At 46.6% G+C, this 26,115-nt stretch overlaps 7 protein-coding genes across 7 annotated transcripts; 4 read left to right on the top strand and 3 right to left on the bottom strand.

Annotated features, from left to right (window-relative positions):
• Positions 1-385: 385 nt before the first annotated feature.
• On the bottom strand, positions 386-2,186 carry BP5553_02540 (Uncharacterized protein; the record flags this gene model as incomplete). Its single annotated transcript, XM_032011163.1, has 8 exons — positions 386-776; positions 845-1,029; positions 1,098-1,378; positions 1,428-1,453; positions 1,505-1,614; positions 1,663-1,791; positions 1,842-1,870; positions 1,922-2,186. 8 exons carry the CDS (start codon positions 2,184-2,186, stop codon positions 386-388), a joined length of 1,416 nt encoding a protein of 471 aa, XP_031875217.1.
• A 1,668-nt stretch (positions 2,187-3,854) lies between these two features.
• Positions 3,855-5,530, top strand: BP5553_02539 (putative thermophilic glucose-6-phosphate isomerase; the record flags this gene model as incomplete). Its single annotated transcript, XM_032011162.1, has 8 exons — positions 3,855-4,038; positions 4,088-4,350; positions 4,417-4,549; positions 4,598-4,639; positions 4,690-4,708; positions 4,762-5,104; positions 5,159-5,279; positions 5,328-5,530. 8 exons carry the CDS (start codon positions 3,855-3,857, stop codon positions 5,528-5,530), a joined length of 1,308 nt encoding a protein of 435 aa, XP_031875216.1.
• Positions 5,531-7,925: 2,395 nt separating this feature from the next.
• On the bottom strand, positions 7,926-10,360 carry BP5553_02538 (Uncharacterized protein; the record flags this gene model as incomplete). The annotated part of the gene is made up of 4 exons (XM_032011161.1): positions 7,926-8,730; positions 8,776-9,431; positions 9,500-10,103; positions 10,140-10,360. 4 exons carry the CDS (start codon positions 10,358-10,360, stop codon positions 7,926-7,928), a joined length of 2,286 nt encoding a protein of 761 aa, XP_031875215.1.
• A 2,534-nt stretch (positions 10,361-12,894) lies between these two features.
• Positions 12,895-14,337, top strand: BP5553_02537 (Uncharacterized protein; the record flags this gene model as incomplete). The annotated part of the gene is made up of 5 exons (XM_032011160.1): positions 12,895-13,007; positions 13,068-13,240; positions 13,298-13,662; positions 13,720-13,760; positions 13,830-14,337. 5 exons carry the CDS (start codon positions 12,895-12,897, stop codon positions 14,335-14,337), a joined length of 1,200 nt encoding a protein of 399 aa, XP_031875214.1.
• Positions 14,338-18,171: 3,834 nt separating this feature from the next.
• BP5553_02536 (Casein kinase II) lies at positions 18,172-19,523 on the top strand (the record flags this gene model as incomplete). The annotated part of the gene is made up of 5 exons (XM_032011159.1): positions 18,172-18,286; positions 18,351-18,760; positions 18,811-18,867; positions 18,942-19,361; positions 19,413-19,523. 5 exons carry the CDS (start codon positions 18,172-18,174, stop codon positions 19,521-19,523), a joined length of 1,113 nt encoding a protein of 370 aa, XP_031875213.1.
• A 590-nt stretch (positions 19,524-20,113) lies between these two features.
• On the bottom strand, positions 20,114-21,675 carry BP5553_02535 (Uncharacterized protein; the record flags this gene model as incomplete). Its single annotated transcript, XM_032011158.1, has 2 exons — positions 20,114-21,537; positions 21,591-21,675. 2 exons carry the CDS (start codon positions 21,673-21,675, stop codon positions 20,114-20,116), a joined length of 1,509 nt encoding a protein of 502 aa, XP_031875212.1.
• A 388-nt stretch (positions 21,676-22,063) lies between these two features.
• On the top strand, positions 22,064-25,540 carry BP5553_02534 (uncharacterized protein; the record flags this gene model as incomplete). Its single annotated transcript, XM_032011157.1, has 2 exons — positions 22,064-23,227; positions 23,276-25,540. 2 exons carry the CDS (start codon positions 22,064-22,066, stop codon positions 25,538-25,540), a joined length of 3,429 nt encoding a protein of 1,142 aa, XP_031875211.1.
• Positions 25,541-26,115: the final 575 nt, after the last annotated feature.

Below are 26,115 nucleotides of genomic sequence, written 5' to 3'. Positions count from 1 at the left end.
GTTGTAGTGTTGAGCAGAGTCAGGAAGGGCGGCGGTAGCTATGTTGCCGAGATGATCGATTAAATATTTCAAAGGTGAAGCATGAGGCCAGGTGGTTGTTAAGGTAATCGGCAAACAGTGTGTGTTTAATTTAAACCCTGATAGAGTAGAGGAATAAGTAGAATCTTAGAGACCTCAAATTTATAACTTCAAATTAACTAACGTCTTATATTAAATTATCAATAAAATACCTAGGCAAAGGGCAGAAAATTATAGAGTACCTAGTAAGGAAGCATACTCATGACGTGCCTTCCTCTCTACAAATGAGACACCAACTAAATCCCCCTTAAAGATCGCCCCACATATCCTAAATCGTCCCTCGCCTTGCAAGTGTCAGGGCAATTCCCTAATAGTACTTCGGGTTGGCAGGGTCAGTCAAGTCAAAGACAACACTCGAATGTGGCTTTGCGCCGCCACGGTTACCATAAGGCCCTGTGAAATCAATCGTACGATTGAAGTGCAGGCTTCCATCATCATTGATATCAATATACAGTGCCTTGAAATCAGCTGGGGTGTTAAGGATGCCGATATCACCCGTCTGGACAAAGTAGTCCGTCACGAGAACGTGCTTCTGATCCGGAGTGATCTTGATGTAGTGCGGGCCGATGGTGGGCTGGATCTCATCAGGGTCGTCGAGTCGCTTTACGTTGTTCAAGTCAGAGATGTCGAGTGCCGCAATGTGGTTGGCGGTGGTGAGGGTCAAATAAATGAACTTTCCGTCTTGGGTGATGTCCGAGCTAAGTGAGGAAAGGGGTGTTAGTAAAGATTATACTTTTTAGAAGAAGAAGGCTGAAGAGTATCTTACTAGATGGCCGTGGTGTCGCGGGCTTTGGGCCCGAGGTCATAAAGGAGTTCGGCCACTCCTTGCTTTCCGTTCGAATCGGTGCGGAAGGGGTAGATGATCCAGATTTGACCGAGGTGCACTGCAGTCGCCAGCGCAGCTGTCTCCGGGTTACCGGGAATGAACTTCACATCTTGAATACCGCCGCCCTAAAGAAAAATAGATGTTAGAGGTCCGTTTACCGCAAAGCAGCTTGGGAGGTTTTCAGGAAGCTTACATTTGGGATAGTGATGGTGCTTATAATTGTTCTAGATGCAAGGTTCCAGAGGCGTAAGGTATTGGCCTTTTGGATCCCAAGACTCGGCTTCAAGACAGTGATGGGAATGACAAAGTCAGAGGTGAGGATGATATTTTTCTCGAAGTCGACAGTGAGACCATGGGGTGCAAATGTCTCGCCGAGGATATTGCCCAAACCACCGAGATCTTCGGGATGCTGGCCGATAATATCGAAGTTTGCATCAGTCTCGACTAGGCGGCCGGGGGCGGTTCCTACAGTAGCTATAGAAAATAAGCATATGTCCAATAAGGGGAACGAGGAAGAACAAACAGCCCATGTATGTAATCAAAAAGCCACTACAACTTAGTTAGTATGTGCCTTGCCTTGTACTGGAAAGAGAAACTTACCCATCTGGCTTCGCACGAATTTCATCCGTAATGGAAGCGAGGAGGGCGCGGTTGCTCTTTTTGAAAGTTGGTCGGTATGGGTTTGTGGTATCAAAGTAATAGGCAGTGTCCTAGGTAAGTTAGCAACAGCAAAAGACTTGGGCATGACATGATTTTACCTGAGTTTTCAACAGGGAGAGCAATCCACCACCCACGAGGGTCTTTCCATCCAAACTAGAGCCTAGATGATGTGGGCTGTTCCCACTGGTAGGGACATCTGTCAACCAAATGAATTCACCAAATGTATCCTATGTGGTATCAGTAGATGAAATGTGTATGTGATTTGAGCATCTCTTACATCGTCAAGACTATATGTGGCCAAGAAATCTGAAGAACATGGTTAGAATTGTCTCGAGTATACAGAACGATGTCATATACCGGCGTGAATATTGTCTCCAGCACCCGTCCAGAAATAACCAATCTTCTTGGGCTTGATATTGCTTCCAACGAAAGGAGGACTCGCAAGCGGTGGAGTAGGCAGTTGCAGGATTGGCAGTGGCGGTGCATTGCTGACAATAGGATCCGTGACTCCTGGGATGCTGGGAATCAGAGGAGGCAAGGAGAGCTGAGGGTCTGGCTCTGCGATAGGCGAGGACCAAGCCGCAATGACGAAAGTCGCGAGTATTGCAAGTGACTTAGACATGATATCGTTTTGGGGATATCTATTTCTTGGGTCGAGATAGTTTGCTCAGGATGAGTGCGGAGAGAATGAGTGAGAATGAGCATGTTTTAGGTTCTTTAGGGATATATATATAAGTAAGAGCTTCCACCTCCAATTCTCAGGTCCTTCGTCGATCCCAACGTCTTGATTCATGATACTAATTACCTTATACAGCCATGAATGTCGCCATAAAAATGAAAGAAGGTTCCTAGATAGTAGGAGAGTGAGCTCTTCTTATTTAGGTGAGGATCTACAGAACCAATTCTAGGTACTATTTAAGCTTAGGAAGTTGTATCTCATCAACTGCCGTGCACGGCAGCTGAATGCCTTATAAAAACAGGGAACATTACATCTAGAGAGCTTTCTAGTACCTTGAAATGTCTTAAGTGTAGTAGATAATTCAGGGATGGGCTTGCATAGCATCCTAGCTCCTGATATCAAATAAACTATTCAGCTGAGACATAGTTGTTATATTTCAATATAGAAGTATCACTTGGACACCCTAAGATCGGCGACTATTCAAACCATGGCAGCTTGGTCAAGCTATTGAATGCACCCCGCCGTGGAGCGGGACTTTTGCGAGCTGATACTCTCATAAAGCCTCAAAAGAGTTTAATAATACAAGCTGAGGTATGGGTACGGCAAGGTTTGGGTGTCGATAAATCTAACCCTAATGCTAGCCTCTTTTGACCAGTAGCTCAATGTTCCGCAGGCAGGAGACTTTCTATATCTCCGTTCGGGGACCTCGATTGCATCGATCGCCGCAGGCTACTTAATCAAGAACCCCTCATCTCATAATGCGCGATGATGCGGTGTATGACCCTAGGCCACGCAGTAGCTTCCCGCTTCCATGAAGCCGAGCACATCTGCAAGGCACCACATAAAATAACAATCTGCAATCTTTGCAAGGCAACCAACAGAATGACGGAAATTGGACAGGGGCCGACGGGTAGTTGCCTGCCACGGAGATACAGTCGACTTGGACTTGCAAAGAATATCAAATTGAAAAGAGAACATGGCAATGGGTGATAATATAATGGAAAATATTGGCGCAAAATAAATCACTAGATTTATTGATCTTATTCATACTGTGATTTTCCTTAAAAACAGTCTATGGCCTTGCGGTTTGAATTTATCCACACGAAACATCCAGCAATTGAAAATTGGAAGCACCAAGTTTGTTGGTTTGAAATTCGAAATACGCCAAGACACCAAATCGAACGCTACCATCGCGCCTTTCAAAGCCACAATCACGACATTAATCAGCAACCAGCCTAACCACAGATCGCAGGCGTTAAATAAGCTTCTAATCAAGCATTTTGCATGCTCAGTGATATTGAAAAGAAAAGAAGGCTGAAGGTGGGATTGACGGGGGCCGTGACACGATGATCGTTACCCTCAAACATGCCTTAGCATTGCTGCAGGCGACAACGATCACGCAGTCGTGATGATGGCTTCAATTGCATCATCCGGACCAATAATCTCCTTTGTAGCTTTCTTTTCACAATGTATGCATCCCGGTCGTTTATCAATTGCCTAATTGCGGATCAGCATGAGGCACTCGGGCTGGTATAACAAGACCACAACCCACTGCAATAATGACGGGACGAAAAGGACGCAACTCTGTTCACTGATCATTTGTCGCACGCAATGATGAAGCTCTCCACAGCCACGCTGTGGTTGATCACTGCCATCTCATCTGTCGTTGCCTCTCCCCTCGCGGACACTGAAGTTGAAGCTATCCACGCCGTAGCGGCCCGTACCGTGGAGAAGCGGAATGGGTTCACGGATGGGCAGCCCATCGACGGAAAGGGAAAAGGGGCTCCCATTCTTGGTAAGTCAGCAGTCAAGCCGTACCCGCGCTGAGTGTGGGGTGTGCATAGGCACGAAGCACGCTGACGAGGACAAAGGGGGCACGAATCATCAAATTGACCTCGCCAACCCGGATAATCTTGCAGCTCAAAGCACCGACAGTGGAACAGTTGTGAATCTTAAATGGAGCTTTAGCGATTCCAAAACCAAGATCTTCAATGGCGGATGGACGCGTGAGCAGGTCGTCACTGATCTGCCTGGGAGCCACGACATTGCTGGTGCGCAACAACACCTCAAGAAGGGTGCATTGAGAGAGCTCCACTGGCATAAAGTCGTAAGTAGCGTGCTATTATCGAGTTAATTTTCGGGGAAAGACAAAATTAATATTGGTCGTCCTTAGGCTGAGTGGGGATATGTCTATGCCGGATCAGTCTTGGTTTCTGCCGTGGACGAAAATGGGCACTACCAAGTTGACAAGCTCGAAGTCGGGGATATTTGGTACTTCCCTAAAGGGTCCGCTCACACGGTTCAGGGTAAGTTGGCCCCTGACATATCTGGAGCTTCGTTAACGTTGTCCAAAGGCCTCGCGGATGAGAACGAGTATCTTTTGGTCTTCGATGATGGTAAGTCAACCACCGAACGAAAAGCGAAACCTCGCTGACCAAAATTGCAGGAGACTTTGATGCCCTCGGGTATTGCATTCTGAGACATAAGAGGGAAACCAATTGACTAACAAGTTACCTAGAACGACCTTTATGGTTGATGATTGGATCGCACACACGCCCAAGTCTGTCCTCGCAAAGAACTTCGGAGTCAATGAATCGGTATTCGACACCGTACCGACGCCAGACCCATACATCATAAATGCGACAGTCAGCACATCTGAACCAACAGGCCCGGAAAGTGGCCTTACAGGGAACAGCTCATACGTATACCATCATTCGCTGAAGGACCGAGTCCCTGTGCCGGGCGGAGGCGGGAATTTGACGATCGTTGACTCAAGGAATTTCCCAATCGCAAAGACCCTTGCAGCTACTATTGTGAGCCTCGAACCAGGAGGATTAAGAGAGCTTCATTGGCACCCCAATGTGAGTTGTAATGTGTACTTGGTAGACAAGCGATGAAGGCTAATCTGTTATTAGGCGGAAGAGTGGCTGTACTTCCATTCCGGCAATGCGCGTGCGACCGTTTTCATCGGCGGTGCCAATGCTCGCACCTTTGACTTTACATCTGGGGACACGGCAGTTTTCCCTGACAATAGCGGTAAGAGCGCGAGTATCCCATCATCGCAAACGAGTTCTAACTTTCTAGGACATTATATCGAGAATACTTCCAAGACAGAGAATCTTGTCTGGATCGAGATTTACAAGTCCGACCGGGTTGCTGATATCCCTCTCACCCAGTGGCTTGCTCTCACTCCTCCAGATATCGTGGCTAGCACTCTCAAGATCCCGTTATCAGTCGTGAACCAGCTGAAGAAGGAGAAGCAGGTGTTAATTAAGGGCAACAAATGATGAGATGCTTTTTTGTTAGGACGTGTGTTTTTGGATGAGACGCTCCCCTATAATGTCTATTATATTCTGTCAGATGTCAGATTCTATCATTGCACTTGCAATATCGCATATTTTTGGAAACTTGTGAATAAGATGATTTTCCGTTCCAAAGTTCTACGGATCAATCGATCTCTGCCTCAAGCTTTACGTCGTTCTATGCGAATTAACTGATGTGCGTAGTCGGGAGCCGGACTGAAGCATGTCCTATTCCATCGTTGATTTCGCTTCCAACACAGTTGTCTGTCCCATTAAAGTTATTCGTTTCTAGCACTAGGGGCTATAGGAGCTTTGCATCGGATCGAAAAGGGGAGGGGGTTCGTACAGTTATCACGTGATCAACCCCCCCCCCCCCTTTTCACCTCCGGTTTCCATCAATAGCCTAACATCCACTACCATGAGGTGTTCATGACAAATAGATAAAATATTCATTGATAAATAACCTACGCACTTTGATTTGCCAAATACTAATAACACTGGTTAAAAATACCTTTGCTGTGGGGTAGAGACGATGTGCAGTCCCGGTCCATCGAAATGGGCTTTGCCGCTAGAATCTAGATTCTCACCCGCGACTTGTACTTGATGTAAATATCTTTTCATGCCATTATATCAAATATTGTATTTACCTGTGATACAATAGGCAGTAGAAATATAAAATATATCATATCACTCTGTGAACTCCTCTCCTATAACCATCTATCAATCTGTTTGACCAAACCCGCTTTTTATGCAGCCTCATCTCAATGTCAAGTGCTGTTGTCTAGAGTGGGTCTTTGGTGGCTATCATGAAACTGGGTTGGTTGGTTGGTTCGAAGCTCGATTATGCGCGCCATTAACTGCCTTTCAGAGGGCGATTAACCAAGGCTCGACGTGGAGTATTATGCGTTTAACTTTCGCACATCCACATCCACCTCCCCCTTTAAATACCCCGAGACTCAGGACTAATTTTCCCTTTCGCTGGTTCCGTTGTAGTCTGCGGACGTGAGCAACTGCTGCTTTAACCTGAGCTGAGGGTGAGCATACTTGAGCCGAGGGTCAATATGCCGGAGCAGAGCCTGAGCAAGCTTGAGCAGAGCACGCTCTGAGTTAGCTTCTTATATACTTTAGCTATAGTTTCTTTATTGAATTTTACTTGGGAATCTGCTTTTACTTTTTCGTAGGGTTTCTACTAGAGTAGATTTTAGATCTTTCTTGTCAAATAATATATAGCTCGTAGTTTAGCTTTATAATTTACTCGGAGTAATTTTAATAAACGAAATGTTATCTTTTTCAATATCTACTTCTATCTTTTTATCTATGTCGAGAAGTTAATATTATATTTATATAAATATATCTTAATATTATAACTTTATAAATTTACTAAAGAAAAAATTTGTAATTCTAAAACTATAAATCTATCTTATAATGTAATATATCTTCTAGGACACAGGGACAAACTATGATATAAGGCAAGTCAAGTTATATAATAAGTTACTTAGAGTCGAGGTTCTCAGAATGCTTAAAGTCAAATCGGATATCGGATAGCGGGGCACATGTTTGGAAAGCCCATCAAGAGCGAGTGATCCAATATTTCTGCCCTTTTCGTCCTCATTGGAACCTAGAACAGCAAGTGCTTTAAGACCTGGGCTAGAACTCAATTCAAACCATGAGTCTTCTTCCTCCCTAGAAAGATTCCTCCACTCGCACAATCAGCTACCTTTTTTTAGGAGGCATGCTGGAAGATATGATTGAGGTCGAATTGATTCTTGTACGAATAATCCGGTGTGGTATTTTGATTTGTTTGTTGTTGTGCCTGCTTAGATGTGAAGGTATAAAAGGATGGATCAAGGAAGAATGGGTAGTTTGGTGCGAACGTTGTGGGTAGATAATTTTGAACAAAAGCCTGAGCGAGAGTTGAGACGAGTAATGATATAGGGTGAGAACGATTTTGATTGGGGATATGCTATGCTTTATATGTCTGATGGTAGATTAAGATGAAGTGTAGTTTTCTGTCTAGGATGTGTGAGAAGGGTAGAAGAAGAAATGGCTTGTTTGACGGCCTAAGAAGTAGTTGATGAATTATATATAAATTTTAATGATAAAAAACGGCTCTCATTTCTCTAAATGATGTCCGACATTTATGATCGCAAATGCAACGATTAATAGGCTACCAACCTGTTGGACTTCTCGTATGCGGTGGAGGTGGAGGCTGATACATTGGGACTCCTTGAGTATGACTATACGGACGTCTCATAGGATGCTGATATTCGTAGCCCATCGACTCCGGTGCATTCTGCATCGGAGGAGGTCGAGTAAAGTGGTAGCCGTTGATTCTGGAATTCCCTGTCGATCTAGTTCTAATTGCTGGTTCGAATCTCGCCTAAAGTGCTGGCTCGGTAACCCAATTGTAGTCGTTTCTCCGTGATCGTCCTGTATCTCTGCGTCTTGGCCTCGTATCGTCGATGGCTGCCGGCATGGATGGCATGGAGGCTGTCTCATTCCGAATGTGTTGTTCGTAATCTCTGTTGTACAGTGGTTGGATTTCTTCAGCTGCGTCCTCCTCGGGGCCTGCGTCTGGAGGCTCGGGAACTTCTGGGACTCGAGGCATTGCAGATTCGCCAGGCATAGAAGCTGTTCCTCTGGTTCGCATAGAATCTCTCTCCTGCTTCCTCGGCCTAGGCAATTTTGGTGGCCGATATGGTTGCCGCGAACTTTTCTGGTGGAGTCTCACCACTGGCTTGCTTGGTTCTACGTCAGAACCTTCCGTGGAATCGTCCTCAGCGTAGGCAGCTTCATTACATGTTCTTCTCTCTGGCGATGGTCTCGCTTGATTGTTGACTGGTCTTTCTTCACGGATCCTGTCTTCTGTAGGTACCGGTGCAGCATTTCTTCGGTCTGGTTTTCTCTTCGAATCTGGTTTGAGTGTTGATTTAGTATACGGCCTCCTCGTGCGTTCTGGAATGACGATTGGCGAGGGGTCTTCCTCGTTCCCATCCTCATCTTCGTCGCCTGTGTCTGGTGCCGTCGGTGGCCTCCAATCGCCCTTATCTGGCGCCTGTTCGCTTCCACCCCTTCGAGTAGACTTCGGTGACGACCCTTGATATTGAGAACTCGGTGGGCTCCTTTCGCTCCCACCTTTTGGAGAAGACTTCGGCGTCCTCGGCGTTTCTAGCCCTTCTGGAATCCTAGAGAACCTAGACTCAGTATCATCTGATCATGGAGTAAAATACCCAGGGCTCATGTTTCCTGGGCTCATATATCTAGCATTGGGCTCGTACACGGACGGCAGACGTTGGAAGCCACTTGAAGGGCGCAGCTTGATCAACTCTTGATCGATTTCCTCAACGTTCATCCTTGCTAGCAGCAGAGACACCCTGAACAAAACATCGTCGTTAGTCTCAAACCATGTCCAGAGAGGATCAAGTTCCCTCAGCGACATCTCACACAGCCATTTTTCACTGTCCTTGTTTGTTTTGTTCACGGGCCGGACGGTGGCAAAATGGACCAGGTTGTAGAGGGCATAGAACTTCCTGAACCTTTGCGGCATACCCTCAACAACTAATATGAACTTCTCTGGAAAGCGCATGATGTCTGCAACAGACACAGTCATCTCGAGGATGTCTCTCTGATCTAGGATTATGTCACGTGTCTTGACGTCCGTATTGTAGCATTTGGGGTTGGTTGTGTCAACTTCGAGATCCTTGACAATTACAGACTTTGGCCGCAGATAAAGGTTGTTTGTGCGACGTTGTTCCTCTCCGAGTGGGCAGAGGATGTGTTCCAGTATTATGAGAGCGGTAGGAGCGCTAGACTTGGCCGGAATAACAAACCCCTTGAGGATTTCCCCTAATCTCCACGGCGAGTCGAGGCCAGTGATCTTCAATACCTAGGTTTCAAGTCAGCACATCTTGACCTCAATGGTAATCATGACTAAAAGGCGAATAAAACACATACAAGAAGCAAAACATCCAAGTGTTCCATTGACCCTTTAGCCTTATTGATCTGTCCTCGCAAGAAGCTCAAGAGCTCATACTGTTCGCAGAATGGTTTGTTTTGATATGCCACTCGATCGTCCATGGCCGTCTGAAGTTGCTGCAATAGGACTTCACCAGTGTGCACAAGGCCATTCGTGGCATCGAGAAGTCGAAGCTCTTGCTGTGAAGCCGGCCCGCTGGTCAAAGTCTTGTACACGAGATCGTGGTCTATCTCCGCCCAAGCATGCATCAGTACCGATGCGACCTGAATCTCAATTACTGGATTCGTCTTCTGAAAGTCGTCCCGAAGCTTCTTCGTAGCCAAGTTCTCAACCCTCATTCGCACGCGATAGAGGTCCGCCGAATAGCCATGGAATCGTTGTTCGAACTCGGAGACCTTCTCCGTAACAACGGATATTGAGTCAGAATTCCGCTTGTTATCCTGCTCTGGGAAGCTCTTATGTTTGACCACGGCGAAAGCGTCGTGAATGATTTTGTCAATCTTCTCTCTGTCGCTTGGGAAGTAAAGAGCAATTCGCACCCCAGCAATGTCAACGACATCGTCGCGAATCTCTTTAGCACTTCTATACTCTCGTCCAAGCTTCCGGACTCGCTCTCACAACTTCGCTTCTAGTCGATGACCTTGTTTTACTCGATGAGTGACGATTGCGCGAATTGCATTGCTGGCAAGGAGATCCTCGCAGAGCTCTTGTGCCAGACTAGCAGCTTCCGAATAGAAGTATTTGATTTGCACCCAATTTGCAATGAACGACGAAATGGTATCTGCTGAATTATCGATCCTGCTTCCGGATTCGTAGGCCGAAAGAGCATCAATGTCCATCTTCGGCGAGCTGATCACCAATAGAGCCTTATAGCGGGGATGCAACTGTACTCGGCGTGACACTCAGCCTCGTCGGCGATGTTGTGAATGACCTCTAAGATGCGCGTCTTTGAATGCCTCTCAAGCGCCACTTGCTAGAATATGCGTTACTTCTGCTCTGAGATATGAATTTCATCGTGAAAGCCTAGAGTTTATCGAAAACGAAAAGGATCTCGACAATAAATTTGAGGTCTACACCTCCCGCCTATAGTATGCACGAACACTACGGAGGAGGCGGTTCAGAGCGAATAAGCATTGCTACCTTGATGCCACTGCAGCTCTCACGAGGCCACAATGAGGCTGAGCTCCGGTGCTGCCTGGAAGAAATTTCCAGCTTCATAAGGCATAATGGAAGGCTCTTCGTCCAAATAACACTCATTGAAAGCAAAGTGCAGTAGATTTGTTTTGGAGAGAAGCATGGCGCAATCATATTCGGACTATATCTTTGCCCAGAGCAAGCGAAATCCGTGTCTTCGCAACCTTTGCCAGTTCATTGCAAATGGCAGCGCCAGGAATGCTTGTAGAATTGTAAGCCTCGAGTTTCACACCCAAGACGCGAGGCCTCGTCGAGCCGACCTCGATTTGCCGCAACTGGAGACCATCGTAAACAGCGATTCAAGCGACTGTCAAGGTCGAATCATCATTGTGGTAAATTTGAACAAAGCCATCATTGAGACACTCGGGTCTTCTCTAGACATCGACCCAATCTTCTTTGCTTCTCATATTCATGGCCCCAAGGTGGAAATCACCTCGTCAAAGCCTTCTATGGCTATATTACCATCCAAAGACATAACTCAGAATTTCCTCAGTATTCAATACCAGCGCTCAGTCGACTTCGGTGCGTGTTCAATTGCGCCGAGAAAGGTGTCCCGCAACTGCAACGTGTCAAGAAAAATTGTACTTTTACCTCACATCAAGAACACATACATTGGATTAGAGCAACAAAGATGTTCCATTCTGCTGCCAAGCACTGATTCCAAGCCATGGCTAGGTATAACATAAATCAAATATATGGGAGGGCGAAGCTGACGATGATTTAGGGCTAATATTGGTTGACAACTCAAGTTCTGACTAATACATATCGCTAGAGAAGCAATTCGTCCTCCAATCAAGGCCGTTTCAAGGGGGGTATGAAGACTTCTCGGAACGTCCATCATTTTTTGAATCCAATAAGGGATACCCTACACGGGTGTCTCTCCTCGAGGACCTGGTTTACTACTGGCAAAAGAAACGACCTCCAGCTTTCGACTCCGCACACCCGACTCTGCTCTCACTAACCTACTATCCTTTGAAGGTTGTAGTCGCTGAGTGGGTATGCTGTGTTACAGTGATGAGCAACAGCATCAAACAGTACGAGTACACCACCGAAGCTTCCAAAAAGGGAGATGGACTCGAAGGGATCGATTCGGACTTGGGCTCTCTCGAGGTCTGGGGTCGTCGTTGCTTATAGACTACAAGCAAACTTCGATCTGCGATCGATTTCCTCCAACATCGTGCAAAGAGCAATATAGGACTTGAAGGGTACACCTTTTTGATTCGAGACTTCGAACACATCGCTGCCTTGGTTGATACATACGGTCGTCGACTTGAGATTATGGTGCCGGTTGTCACGTCGGTCCTTCAAATCGTAGACACCCGTCGTTCCTTGAGGGAAGCAGCAAACGTCACTCGATTGACGAACCTCGCTTTGCTTTTTGTACCGCTGTCATTTGTAGCGAGTCTTTTCAGTATGAATGGCAGTGTATCGAGTCATGATCTAGCCACATACTTCGATCCTCTATAGAGATTCACGATGACTTTCCCCTAGCGATAAATCGGCTTCATGAGGCGAATTCCCATTACTAAAGCCTGGTCGTCGCAAGCTTTCAGTACGACGGAACTCCAAGTCGGATTACATATACACATTAGGAAACCCCTTTCTCTTTCCCCGCAAAATATTTTCGACTCTATGTGGACGATTCCATAGACCCGGGTTTGAGCCGTATGTATAGCTGCCTAGCTTGCAGAAGATATCTCCTTTTCCCCGTATCTCCGCTACGTTATTGGCTTCTGAGACATTTCTATAGGTTTAAGCCTCATCGCTTAGACTTCGGCACCCTTCCGCTTCGTCGAGACGTACAGGGACGCCACTCCCGCAGCCCTCTGTCACTTTAGTTGAGTTTAATTCGCTCAATCTCGTAAAGATTTTCTCTCCTAGAGACCCTATGTCTCATCTATACATTCGACGTTTTCTCCATAAGTCCGAACCGTCAAAGTCTGGGGAAATGGCCTATTTTTGAGCCTGCTCTAACGATACTCCCCAGAAAATCCTCATTCTTCACCCAGCATGCATGTGCATTGCAGCATGAGGATCCGCTTATAAGAACCCAGCACCCTCCATTCTCGTCTCCACTTTCTGTTCTTTATTGCCAGTATTCCAGTTTCCCTTTTCGCAAACCGGCGTTAGAAGTATATTCTCGTATTTCTCATGTTGAGGATTTGATAAGCACGCCGCTATGTCTTCTCTACTGTCTTTGCCTAAGGATTATGTACCCTTGGTTGTTACTCCGGGCGATATGAAACTTGCGAGCGTTGCCTGGGGTTTTACGCTTGGAGTTGGGGTTCTCACGTGCGTTTTTCATCGACTTGTTTACTACTTCTGGTGAACACGCGGGCTAACGGAACTCAGTTGCTGGAAGGCACTTAAGCAGACCCAACGGATCGTGAGAGCGAAACGTCGCAAATCTGTCTATGTATGGATGATATGGTGTGAGATCGCAGCCTGTCTCGTGTTTAGCGTCCTCTGCTGGCTACATTTAAATGGCAATATCCCTCCTAGTTTTGGGTTCTACTTCGGTATCTGTAAGTCTCCATCCTGCCAAGAAGTGCGTCGTTAGAAGAGACTAACATTTACCTCAGTAACCTGCTGGTCCCTCCAAGTCCAACTCCTCCTCCAGATCATCATCAACCGAATCGGCATAATTGAAACCAACACGCGACGCATCACCGTCCTTAAATGGGTCGTCGCCGGCATCGTCACGGTCATCAACATCTCCGTGTACTGCATCTGGATCCCCGCACGCATGCAAATCTCTCCGGCGTACATAAACATCAACGACAAATGGGACCGTTGCGAGAAAGTGATTTATCTGATTGTGGACATGTTCTTGAACTGGAGTTTTATCTATACGGTCAAGCGGAACTTGGTGAAGATGGGATTGGAGAAGTATAGGAGCTTGGTGCATGTTAACATTGCCATTGTCCTGCTGAGTTTGAGCATGGATGTGCGTATTCCTCCAACAACCCCCGTCGGATCCCCGACTTACTGATAGGATTATTAGGTTTTGATTATCGGGATGATGAGTCTTAATAATACCTTCGTGTACGCATCTTCCCTTTGATTTCTTTTTCTGACGTGTGAAGAACTTTCTTGACTGATGACTCGGACTAGATACTGCCAGTTCCACCCTTTGGCCTACATTGTTAAACTCCACATCGAGCTCCACCTCGCCGAGCTGATCGCCCAGATCGCCCAGCGCAAAGACCGCGTCGTCAACGCCTTCTCGGACTCCAACCCCAAGCACCACCGCTCGTCGTCGAAAACTTTCCCCATCCCCCTCAATCACCTCTCGTCCTCAACCAAGAATCAAGATCTTGATTCCCAGACCCGGAAGCACGGTATGAGTCATGGACAGGGCATCATGAAGACGCAGGATGTGAGTGTGAGTGTCGAGACGTATAGTATTGGAAAGGAAAGCACGACTACTAGTGGGGAGGTGGGCGATTTCGAGGGCGGTTTTGGTAGGAGTGGGCAGGGGTTAGCTTCTAGTAGTACGATTGTGGGGGGGAAGTGGATGAAGAGTGAAACTAGTGTTGGAGGGGATGAGGAGCCATTGACGGAGATTAAGACGTGGGAGAAGGATGTGGAGATGAGGGAGGGGGTGAGGTTCCCTTCTTAAGGGTTCTTTGTGAGTGATTGTGGCAAAGGCGATCTGCTAAGCCCGGTTGGTCAATCTCGCCTATTAGTCAATAGGCCCTCCAATTAGTTAATATACTACCCCATACCTCAATTCAATATATATTGACTTTTGGGCCACCCCATTACTCAATATTGACGTATCGGATATATTAACACCCTATTRGTCAATTTAATATACAATTATTAGGTTCCTGCCCTACCCTCCTGAATTGCCTTAGCCTTAACTGAGGCCACTTTTGTTCTTTTTGCCTGTACAGCCTAGGCCTCCCCTTGAGGCTCCATCCTCCTTTTGCTAGTACGACCTGCAGCTTGTTATATAGAGATAGTACCACGATTATTAAATAACTGAACAGCTTTATTAAATGTAATATAGTCCTTTTTGTGTATAGCGCCTGTTTTGAGAAGGTTGGAGTATATATCCTGACTATAGAGCTTATTCAAAGTCCCAGGGGAATGAATACAAGTCAGCTGACTTGTGTAAGTAGAATATACTCCTAAGACTTAATTAGTAATAAATAAAATAATAAGAATATAGCTTACTTTGTACTCTTTTCGTAATACTTATATAAATATTCTACTTTCTTGATTCTTTACTTTTAGCTTTTTTGGGATTTATAAAGTAGCTACTTCCTGATTACTATATTCAACTACTTACTTTTTTTCAGCTTTAACTATACATTTAGCTGTAACTTTATTATATTCACTTACTCTCTTATTTATTTAGAGAGTAAATACTCCTCTTTAGCTTAGAGCTCCTCCTGATTAACTATATTTAGCTTACTTTCTTCTTCTTTATTAGTATTCTCTTTAGTAAACTCTTTGTTCTAGTTTTAAAGCGAGATATTGTAGAGGAGCAGAGAGGACCCTTAGGATTATCAGGAGGAATCGTGGATAAAACAACCAAAAGACTGCAGTCAAGGGATATAGCTTCAATTGGGCATTCAGGCGCGGTGTCAGATTATCGTTGTTTGGTCATTTGGCTAAAGAAGTCCAAACCATGGTTTAATGTTCTTTTGAGGAGGTGAATATTCAGGGCGCACTCAGGCAGTGGCACTTCAGGACGACTAATAGTCACAAGATCCAGTCATTAATATAAGTATAGCAAATTGAGTTTGTATTCGTAATTATCCCAACTGGTCAGCTTCTCCCTGGTCCAGCTGTATTGTTGTACAGTCCGTATATTTGTCGGTCGTCGTGCGTGTGTGTGTAAAAGAGAGTGTGAGTGCCAGGAGCTTATATGCTCAGGTGGCTCCACTTATTCACGTGCTAATTCTAATACAGGTAAAAATGCAAAAGCAAAGCAAAAGACTGGTGGTCCTTTGGATCCCCACCACAATATATACATAGATTAATGTTGCTGAGTCAGGCTTAGTATAAGTACGTCTTATATATCCGGTCCTCTGAGCTTATATCTTTGTAATTAGAATAACCGTCCTGATCTATACTTTGGATTACTACTTACTTTGACTATATCCACTTATTAGTTATCCTTTTGGGCTTATTCGTAGTTCGTAATCTTGACAGTACCTAGGTATGTACTGGTAGAATGAATATCCGGCCTGTATATCACGCGATTATATCAAAAATAGTGTTGCCTAAGGCAAAAGTAGATATGCGAGCTATTACATGGCAAATAGTTACCTAAAGTACTGGAGTAACCTTGGTTCCTTGCCCCAAGGATACCAGCTGACTCTGAGACTTACCTCAAACAACCGCCAAAACCAGAGTCATGGCCTCAGCTACCTCAGCGACCTCTTCCGAACACAATCCAAGATGAGTAGTCTTAAGGCTTAAAGTTAGCGATTTTGAAGGTCGGGGGTCTTCGGAGTATAGTAATGCTATCAAGGCATATCTTTTGTTTGCAGGACGTCCAACGAACGAAGATGAAGTCAACAAACACTACGCCCACATTGAGCCTCTCCAGCCCCCCGAACTTCGGCAGACTTCATTTCATATTATCATAGACATCGAAAAGAGTATGATCAACGACGGGGAATTTCTGAACTTGCTACATGAGATCTACTGCATTCGGCGCAATGAACAAGGTACTTTATAAGAGTTAGGTGTTTTATTTTTTTTGAAATGTTATTTACTGTTTAATAGAGAAGTCAAGCTATTCTAGAACCTTCTGGAAGCGACGAATTTCCTTTCCAAAATGCGCATGTTCACTGATACATACGCATGGGCAAAGTGATACGAGCTAGTATTTGCAATTGTGATCTTTGTGGAGGTGAGCAGCCGCTGGAGGTAGAAGGGTATTTTTGAGCAATAATTAAAAATTGTAGGTGGTAATCTGCCGGCACCACTGGCACACGGATGGTTGTTTAAGGAATGGGGTTGATAATGGACCGTCTTGAGTAGTATGCTAGTATCTCGGAAACTATCGAGATCTTCGATGGGATATATGGGACGGTTGCTAAATAAACACTAGGCGTACACTTCCGGCTCTGTGGTCGAACTAAATCGGCTACGATAGTTGACTAGTTTGTTCCATTCTTAGTCACCACCTACCCATTCATTCATTCCAGCCTTCTACAAAGATAGGATCCATTTATGACCTCGGCGTTTAACAAGCGGCTCGTAGATTTGCTGCTCCTGTGAAAGGAGGCATACGTCCTCAGGATCGAGGGGATCAAAACATTACCGATGTCTACAGCATTCAAGAAACCAAGGCCGATAGTTTCGCAGGCTGTGAAGGTGAGATGCACGGTAGCCGGATGGCCTCTATTGATATACGTCGGCCAGAGGTCTTTACACACTGAGTGATGTTATCGCGCCACCCCTGGACTCCTAGACGGGTTCTACGAGACTTATCGCCGCGGAGGCGGTATGTTGTTTTACGCCTATAGTGCATTAGCAATATACTAATCAGAGGAAGGATTCCGTAACCATTATTTAGAGCCCTCAAGTTCGTGAGTCTAGGGAATTCATATCCACTATTATATCGGTGACCTAGAAGCACTATTGCTAGGAACAGTAGCGCGGCCAATTTCGACGATGTAGGCTCTCTGATAGGGTCTGTACATAGTAGCCACTTGGCTAGTCTATAACCAAGTATCATGCACTTTGTTAGGATTATAAAGAATAACCATTGCCAAAATTTAAGTAGCATGATCTATCTCCTATTAAGAATTTCGCAACCTTCGTATCTATAGTCCGCTCTTTAATCTACTAAGGCAGTAATATTAGCATTTCTAACTTACTTCGTTCTATTCGATAGAGAGGAACAATGCTTGAAGTGACGCTGAATAGAAAACCACTGGTTGAGGGGGTAGCCACTCGGTAATTCCGGTTTGGCGATGGTACAGGGTGGTAATTTCAAGGCGAAGTTGAATTTTACTTCTGGTCGTTCAAAATAGAAAGGGAGGATGTAGATGTAGTATAGGCAACCTATGTTATATCCGCAAAATAGTGCTGATCTTGGGTGGTGGGTATGATATTTGCTAGCATGATGCTGGTGATGGGTCGAGGGTCGGGCGACGTAACTTTTCCGCCGCCATGGCCAGATTTACCCCTGCTTGTGGTTGGGGTATGCAAGCGACTGATCACGTGCCCCGCACCACGACTGTCCCCCGCCATTCCGACGGCATTTGCCTGCAAGTGATCTTCCATTTACACACCCACCTAACGATCACCTTTGTTCCCCACGCAGGATCCAGGACTCGACGTTTCCGAGTATCTGCCGCGTCTCCTCTATATACGAACCATCCCGGCGTCTCGAAATCTCGTGGTCACGATCACTTTTGCGACAACTGTCACCGCGAAGCCCATTCTCCTCCCTCGTACCCTGCGCCTTGCCTAGGCGGGGTGCACCATGGCGCGAGTTTATGCAGATGTGAACCAGCAGATGCCAAGGTCCTACTGGGACTATGACAGCGTAAATATCACTTGGGGGGTGTTGGAGAATTATGAGGTGGTGCGCAAGATTGGTGGGTTTTGATCGCTCCATTCCCTCCTGCTTCGGTTTGATCTGACTTCTTTCGTCGCCCGTAGGACGAGGGAAATACTCGGAGGTCTTCGAAGGGATCAATGTGGTCAACTACCAAAAATGCGTCATCAAAGTGCTGAAGCCAGTCAAGAAGAAGAAGATCAAGCGTGAGATCAAGATTCTGCAGAATCTATCTGGAGGCCCAAATATTGTCGCTCTGCTGGACGTAGTTAGAGACAGTCAAGTAAATCCCTCTTCTCCTACAAGTCAACTCGATACCGAACCCAAAGCTGGGGGTGGAAGTTCCGCATTCGATGATCCTGCTATGGCAGATGAAGAGACAGCCGACTCATATCTTACACAGAGCAAAACGCCTTCCCTGATTTTCGAGTACGTCAACAACACCGACTTTCGCAGTCTATACCCGAAATTCGTCGATTACGATGTTCGATATTACATTTATGAGCTACTGAAGGTAATACTGCTTCGTATTTATGTGGGTAAATGAGGCTGATATCTGTGTAGGCCCTTGACTACTGCCACAGCAAAGGCATTATGCACCGAGACGTGAAGCCCCACAACGTAATGATCGATCACGAGAATAGAAAGGCGAGTTTACTAACTGAGAATTATTTTCAGAGGCTAACATCGTGTAGTTGCGCCTTATCGATTGGGGTCTGGCGGAATTCTACCACCAAGGTACAGAATATAACGTCCGCGTCGCGTCCAGATACTTTAAAGGACCCGAACTTCTTGTCGATTTCCAAGAGTATGATTACTCACTCGATATGTGGTCACTCGGCGCCATGTTTGCCTCGATGATCTTCCGGAAGGAGCCATTCTTTCATGGTCAAAGCAACTCGGACCAACTCGTCAAAATTGCCAAAGTTTTAGGCACGGAAGATTTGTTCGACTATCTTGACAAATACGAGATCGAGCTTGACGCACAATACGATGATATCCTAGGGAGATACCTGAAGAAGAGTTGGCACAGCTTTGTTAATGCGGAAAATCAGAGATTTGTCAGCAGTGAGGCTATCGACTTCTTGGATAAGCTACTCCGATATGACCATCAAGTATGTTCAGGAATCTTGGTTGAGAGCCGACTTGTAGCTAACATGAATAAGGAACGATTAACTGCAAAAGAAGCCATGGCCCATCAATATTTCGCCCCTGTCCGAGCCAATGAGCAACAAGGTCGCATCACGTCTGGTACATCATCCTCCGCTTTAGTATGAATGAGGACATATCATATTATCCTAAAAAGGAATGCGATATCACCTCGTGTCCGGCTTTGGGTGCATAGTGCTATGTCAAAATTGATTGCCACCAACTAACCTCCCTACTCGGGCGTAATTGCATTTGAGCTACCGGGAGGAAGGGATTAGAGCGCTTTCATTGGTTCAAGTTGCATGCGATGTGAAAGGTGGATAGCTGGGCGGCCTTGGTGGCGAGCTATGGTGGCTACGGGAAATGGGGCGTTACGATTGTTTAGTGATAGGCCTTGGCATACCCTCTGCTGCGTTTCTTCAATAGAAGCTACGTACGGTCAATTAATAATTGCATTCCACTCTTCTTACGTGGCCTCTACGGTACCCGTGTTACAACTCGCGACGTCCTTCAATGTCTGGCAACGGTAAAACCAGCATTCGACTAGGCAATTATATTGATATTGAAGAGATATAACATCTCTAGCATGGGTACTAATAGTTCCCCGTGGTCGGTATACCTAAAATCGCCTCTCGTAACGCCTCCCCTAATAAATGCTCGTATGCCATATAAATCCCTAATGTACCTCTGCCTAAACGCCATCCTCCTTACACAACACTTACGAACCATGTCTCCCATTTGGCGCGTTGATATTGGAAGCATGCGCCAAAAGGAACTTGCAACACGTAAGAGTAAATTTGCACGCCCGACTCCACGCATCATCTTGGGCAATACCAAGTTTGATGCTCACGTCTCCAATCTTATCTCCCTCAATCTTATATGGCAAACTGAGGCCTCGGCCACCATCCGATGTTTGAGTGGTTTCTTGCTCTACAAATACCCCTAGCTGCTTCATGCATGCGAGGAATGCTACCATGGCAGTGTCGAACTTTCGGTGCATAAATGTTAGACCGAGAGGCATGTCGCCTGAAGAGTAGAGCTCTAAAATGGATTTCTTAGGCGGCCGAGTGCTCCCACGTTGAGAGCCGGTCCGACTTGCTGAAGGCGAAGGGTAGTCGTGCCGGATTATTCGAGACGTTGATCCCATGGGTTGAAGTTCGTAGCCTTCAAATTTAAAACCCAGCTTGTCAGCTACTGTAGCAAGTAAAAGAAGCGTGTGGCCCCAGGCCGCGTTGATCTCCGGCCAATCGACAGGGACATTCGATAGTCTCCCGAGGCGCAGTCCGTTGATGGTCCCGAACTTGCCGTCATGGCTTATACAGAATGTATCGTTATATACGTTGGTGCGCTGTAGTTTTTCCAATAGTTGGGCATCATGGTCATACTGTTGATTGACACTGTCCCTCACACTCTGGAATTCTGCTAGTTTCATGGCAAAGGCGTTTCTGTCGCGCCAAAATTTCTCCTCTTCCAGATCTAGAGTCCGAGCTTCCTCTTCAAGCTCGGCAATCTCTTCATCCACTGCTGCTCTCTCCTTCTCTACTTTCTTCAACTCTTCGATAGCGGCCGCTTCATCCTCCCGAGCTTTTGCCAGGTGTTCCCGGGCTTCCTTAACCTCCTCTTCAGACGGGATACTGGCGTTGACCTGTTTTAGAAAACCGCCATAAGCATCTCGCTCCTTTGTAGCAGCCTCTAACCGCCTTTGTAATCCATCTACAAGTAGCTCTGTGCATTCAACACATATTGGATGATCAATGTCGGAGCGAGCAGAGAGTATTTCGAAGAGTCGCGATACTCTCTCCATTTCCTGTGACATTTGCTTCCCCTCATTCTCTAGGCCATCCAGATTCGGAGCCCCGTCTTGCCGTTGCTTTTTCGGGCTTGTATCGTCGGGGCTCTTCACAATAGATGGCGGGACGACTTGTGACTCTGTAAGCATGACAAAGGACATGGCGGGGTTTGCTAGGCCACTCCTCGTAGTATCAGACAACGAAGTATCATTTCGTCGCGGCCCTGATATGTGCCGCTTGAAGGTGGGCGGAGGGGCATTTTTAGAGACTCGATCGTATAGCTGTTTTCGTTCTGGTGGAAAAATAGGTCGGGGTGAGGGGAGGCTTTTGGGCTGTTGGTGAGAAGTGGCCCCTGTATATGTGAGCACTTAACTCCAGGAAGAGCGGAGTTTAATGTGTACATACCGACTAGCAAGTCAAATGCTGCTGGATTAAGATCTTCGAGGGAGCTATCTAACTTCAGAGGGGTCCGACACTTTTGGCAATGCATCTTGGGCGTAGAAGGAACTCATCCCTATGCCTGCGAGAAAGTGGGATTTCGTCTGTTATCTCGTGGGCTTATCAAGCTACTGATATATCGGCTAGCAGCATAAAGAAGAAGAAGGCTGAATACATGTTCTCTATAGATTCAAGTAAGCTGACGTCTCCGAGCAGCGGGAGAGCTGCGGTTCGGAGTGCAGGGGTTGACTTGCACAACTTAAGCTTAATTTATGCAGCCCCGCATCTGCTGCATGCATATTTATTTATGCGCGCCACTATTGAACGCGACGTCAGCGCGTCCAAAAGGTTGCAAAGAACAATTGATTTTATGCACCTCGAAGTAATCGGCATACCTTCATACCTATAGCAATGGTCCAAAATATTGCCACCCGATAACTATGGAGCCATTTCCAAAACGCCAGCGACTATACTCTCCCATCAGCCGTGAATTTCCTTATAGCTTCGAGAATCAACATCAATACTACCACATTCCTGACAGCGAAATCAAGGGATTGGAGGACTGCGATGAGGACTACGATGAGGAAGATGGGGCCGATACGCCAGTACACGATCCAGACTCCGAACTTGACCGGAAAAGAGCGCAGGCGGAGTACAAGCTGAAGTCTTCCTTTGAAGCAATCTTCGAAAAATATGGAAAAGACTTCGATGGCATTGCAGACGAGATTGATCTAGTCACGGGCGATATTGTTGTCAACAATGGCCATATTATTGAGATGCAAAATGAACAAGATGCAGGAGGTCGCACCCCTCGGCAGGACTTTGAGGACGACACAGTGGAGTCGGACGAAAGTTCTTATAGCACTGCCGGAGACCATAATCTCCTTGAGGAGGAGGGCAACGACGATGAACCGAACGAAGAAGATGGTATGATGGAAGATGACTTGATATTGCGTGGCTTTGCACAGGCGACCCAGTTCTTGCAGGCAGAACCCTATATGCCAATGCCCCGAACGCCTTCCCAGCCAAGGGAAAAAGAATTGCACTCGACTGGCCCTCGACCCAGTTTCCGGACCACGACGCCTCCGTCTCGCTCCGAAATTCGTACCCAATTTGGACCCCAACTCGGCTCGCAAACAGTTGAATACGTTGCCCAGCAGAATGTGAGCGATGATAGTCACATTGAACCTGCCTGGCGTGTTCCATATCTTCCACCAGCGTCGACAAGTAGACGCTCGTTGCCTAAATCTATTATGACCAGGCCAGATATTTATCAACCGCCATCTCCCGATACTGGCCTTTCCCTCTGGGCCCCTGAAAGGCAACGGGGACACCGTAGGACGCGGAGATACAGCAAGGATGTGAGGCTTCCCAGGGGTGCTGGTAGTCTTCACCACAATCTATCTTACTTGCCTGGGTCCTTGGATTCTCTTAATAATCGACCGATGACCAGTGCCGGGGAACATACACGAGTGCCTCGCCCGATCTTAACTCGCAATAGGTTTACTGCCACAGACGATGCTCTGGTTCTGGATTGTGTAAGAAGGGCAAGAATTCATGATATACCATTGACACAAAGCTTCTGGGAGGATATCGGGGCAAAGGTATTATATCCTGTACACTGCTTGAATCTTTAATAATAATGACTGCAGTATCCACACCACACATGGAAGAGCTGGCGCTGGAGGTACAATCATAAACATTTAGCATGTCTTGGTTCAAGTCCAGCCCCAGCAACAGAACTCACAACGTCCCCTGCATCTACATGCATTGGTGATATCTCAAATCCAAATAGACCAAAGCCTAGCTTGATAGAAACGATTGCTTATCGATCAGTGGCTAACGCCGATTATCATCGCCCTACGCGCATGAGGAAGCCTTACCAGAGAGATTCCAATATTGTCAGCTGGTCAGAAGCAGTAAATAGCATTAAATCATCGGATCCCGAGCTGCATAGCGGGATTCTACGCGATAGAGGTAGGAATGGCAACGATGAGGGCCATTGGGCCATTGATCGGCCAATGACTTCAGCAAATCAACCTATTCCAGATAGTCGCTTCTCTGATCAGATCCCAGTGTTAAATCAGATCACATATCCACAGCATGGCGATGCTCAAGTCTCGAGCCCCCCGAGAAGATTCCACGACTCAGCTAATGGTATGGAAGATCGATCAGAGCAGTTACCACATTTGGAAAGTTTAAAGAGTCGGGACGCAGATGCCAATCTGGCTGCTGGTGCTCCTTGTCCATGCCCACATGTAGGGTGTAAGTCGTACCCTACAAAGGTCTACAGCCTACAAAGAATGGCGGGAGACGAACTTTCACAAATGTCCCTGCATTTACTCGAACTGCATAATACAACACCCTTTCCATGCAGTGAGCCTTTTTGTGCGCACACAGGCGAACATGGATTTTTCACGCAGGAGGATTTAGTTGAGCATGTCAGAACTTCCCATTCGATCAGCGGGTCTTTAGATCAGCTTCGACGTCGAGTGGATTCGAATTTGCTAGATAACCGCAGCAGACCTAGCATATCCCTTGGGCCTCATATGAACAAGGGGGATGGTGACATTCATGCCGGGAAACATAAAGACTCTGACTTCGTGTCTCCGCGAAGGGCAAACGGCATCCGCCCCTCATCCAGCAGCGGCATGTTTTCTTCTGGCTTTGACCATGACCGGGCTCTGGGTTGGCGAGGCATGACTTCCACACCAACACGCACGCCGATGACGAGTGCCTCATCATTGTTCGTGGACCATCCATCGATTACGATCAGTGGGACACCGGATGTCGTTAGAACTCAAGGAACATCTCCTACTCCTCATCCACGGATGTACGATTTGTCCCCTAGTAGTTACAACGTTCCAAACCGACGGGGCCATGTTGCCAAGCCAATGGAGAATCGAGAGACTGGACACCGACTGTCTGGGAACCACCTGGCATCTCCTAATAAGGGTGCCCTCATTGCACAGATGTACGCAATTGAGCAGGTCTCATCCACGGGCCCTGGCATCCAAGCAGACGTTGGCATCGAAGAAGACCTAGGTATCCAAGAAGACATGGGTATCCAAGAAGACGTGGGTATTCAAGAAGACGTTGGCACCAGGGATGGAGCAAAACCACGAGCGCATGAACGGCTATATAAAGGGGATGTGATGTCTCCACAAGGCCAAATCTCTCCCGTCAAACCTAAAACATCCCTTCCGTCTAGTATACCAAACTCTCAGAGCTCTGCATGCGATGAACCGCCTAGCTCGAGTAGCCGTCCGAGCCAGAGATGGAAAGAGACATATGATGACGCTATCAGAAATGATATCGCTAAGCCGGATGAGAAGAGAGTCCATGCGCCTCCTAAAGTATCGCTGCCCTCGACTTCGCCTCTAAATAATGCGCAGTCAATTCCTGCTCAACGGCATTTAAACACCCCGGCGGAAAAGAGAGGCCATGCGTCTCCTGAACCATCGCTGCCCTCGGTTTTACCTCCAAATAATGTGCAGCCAACCTCAACTCAACGGCACCTCAGCACTCCGGCGGAAAAGCGTCCACGAAAACCTATCACGTCTGATGATGGTGACTCGGAGGATGAGCTGAGTTTGGCTTCTGATGGCTTACTCTTGCTGTCTTCTCGACCTAGAACTACCAAGACACCGTTTAATGTATCTGTGCGCATCAAGTCCGAGGATGCCTCTAGCCCATCTCGAATTATGTCTGCCACGCCATTACGAAAGAGAAAACTTGACGTCGCCGCGGAAAGCGATGAGATTGATGAATTAATGGGGGATGAACCCGCATTCTCCTTATCCATCACAAGGCCAGCAGCGAGATTACAGCCCCAGATTAAAGAAGAATCTGTTGAAAGACCTACGGCCCGGCCCCTTTTCAAGCGTGCCAAACCGAAACACAAGCCACCATTGTAGAGCAGTCGGGATTTAGGTGCGAAGGGTATATCTACCCCACAGCAATGATCACCTCAAAACGGGGGTCCAGAGGGGCATGGTATGCAGATACCAACACGTTTACTTGACCCCACTCCAAGTCACACGAAGCAAAACCCAAAGAACAGGGACGATATTACTAAATCGGAGCTAGAAAGTTCGATTGCACTTCCACCGCAACCTCTAGCATCTCTAAAACAGCACAAACTTCGGACAAGGAAGGCTAGAACAAGCTCACCCCTAAATGGCCACCTTGCACCTACAATGGTAGTTAAGACCCCCAGGAGGCACATTCCGGAGTTGTGGAAAGGGTGGATTTACATTTCAAGAAACCTTTCTGCTTCCGTTGTGGTGAGAATGCGGCTTGAGGTTGCCACTGTAGATCTGCATTTTACAATAATGACTCCTTCAATTTAGCCTCTCGATCAGGGGACCTGGCACCTGTGCAAGCTTTTCTTCGTTGCAAGCGAGAGGATTAAATAAATGTCCCTCCGGCAAGTCCCTCGAAAACCCTTGGTTGATGTCACAAGCGCCAGGTTAATCGTGTGGAACAGCAA

This window comes from Venustampulla echinocandica (assembly GCF_003357145.1).
Source record: "Venustampulla echinocandica strain BP 5553 chromosome Unknown scaffold_0, whole genome shotgun sequence".
Taxonomy (NCBI): Eukaryota; Fungi; Ascomycota; class Leotiomycetes; order Helotiales; family Pleuroascaceae; genus Venustampulla; species Venustampulla echinocandica.
The sequence above is the reverse complement of the archived record's forward strand: the minus strand, read 5'-3'. Positions and strand labels throughout refer to the sequence as shown.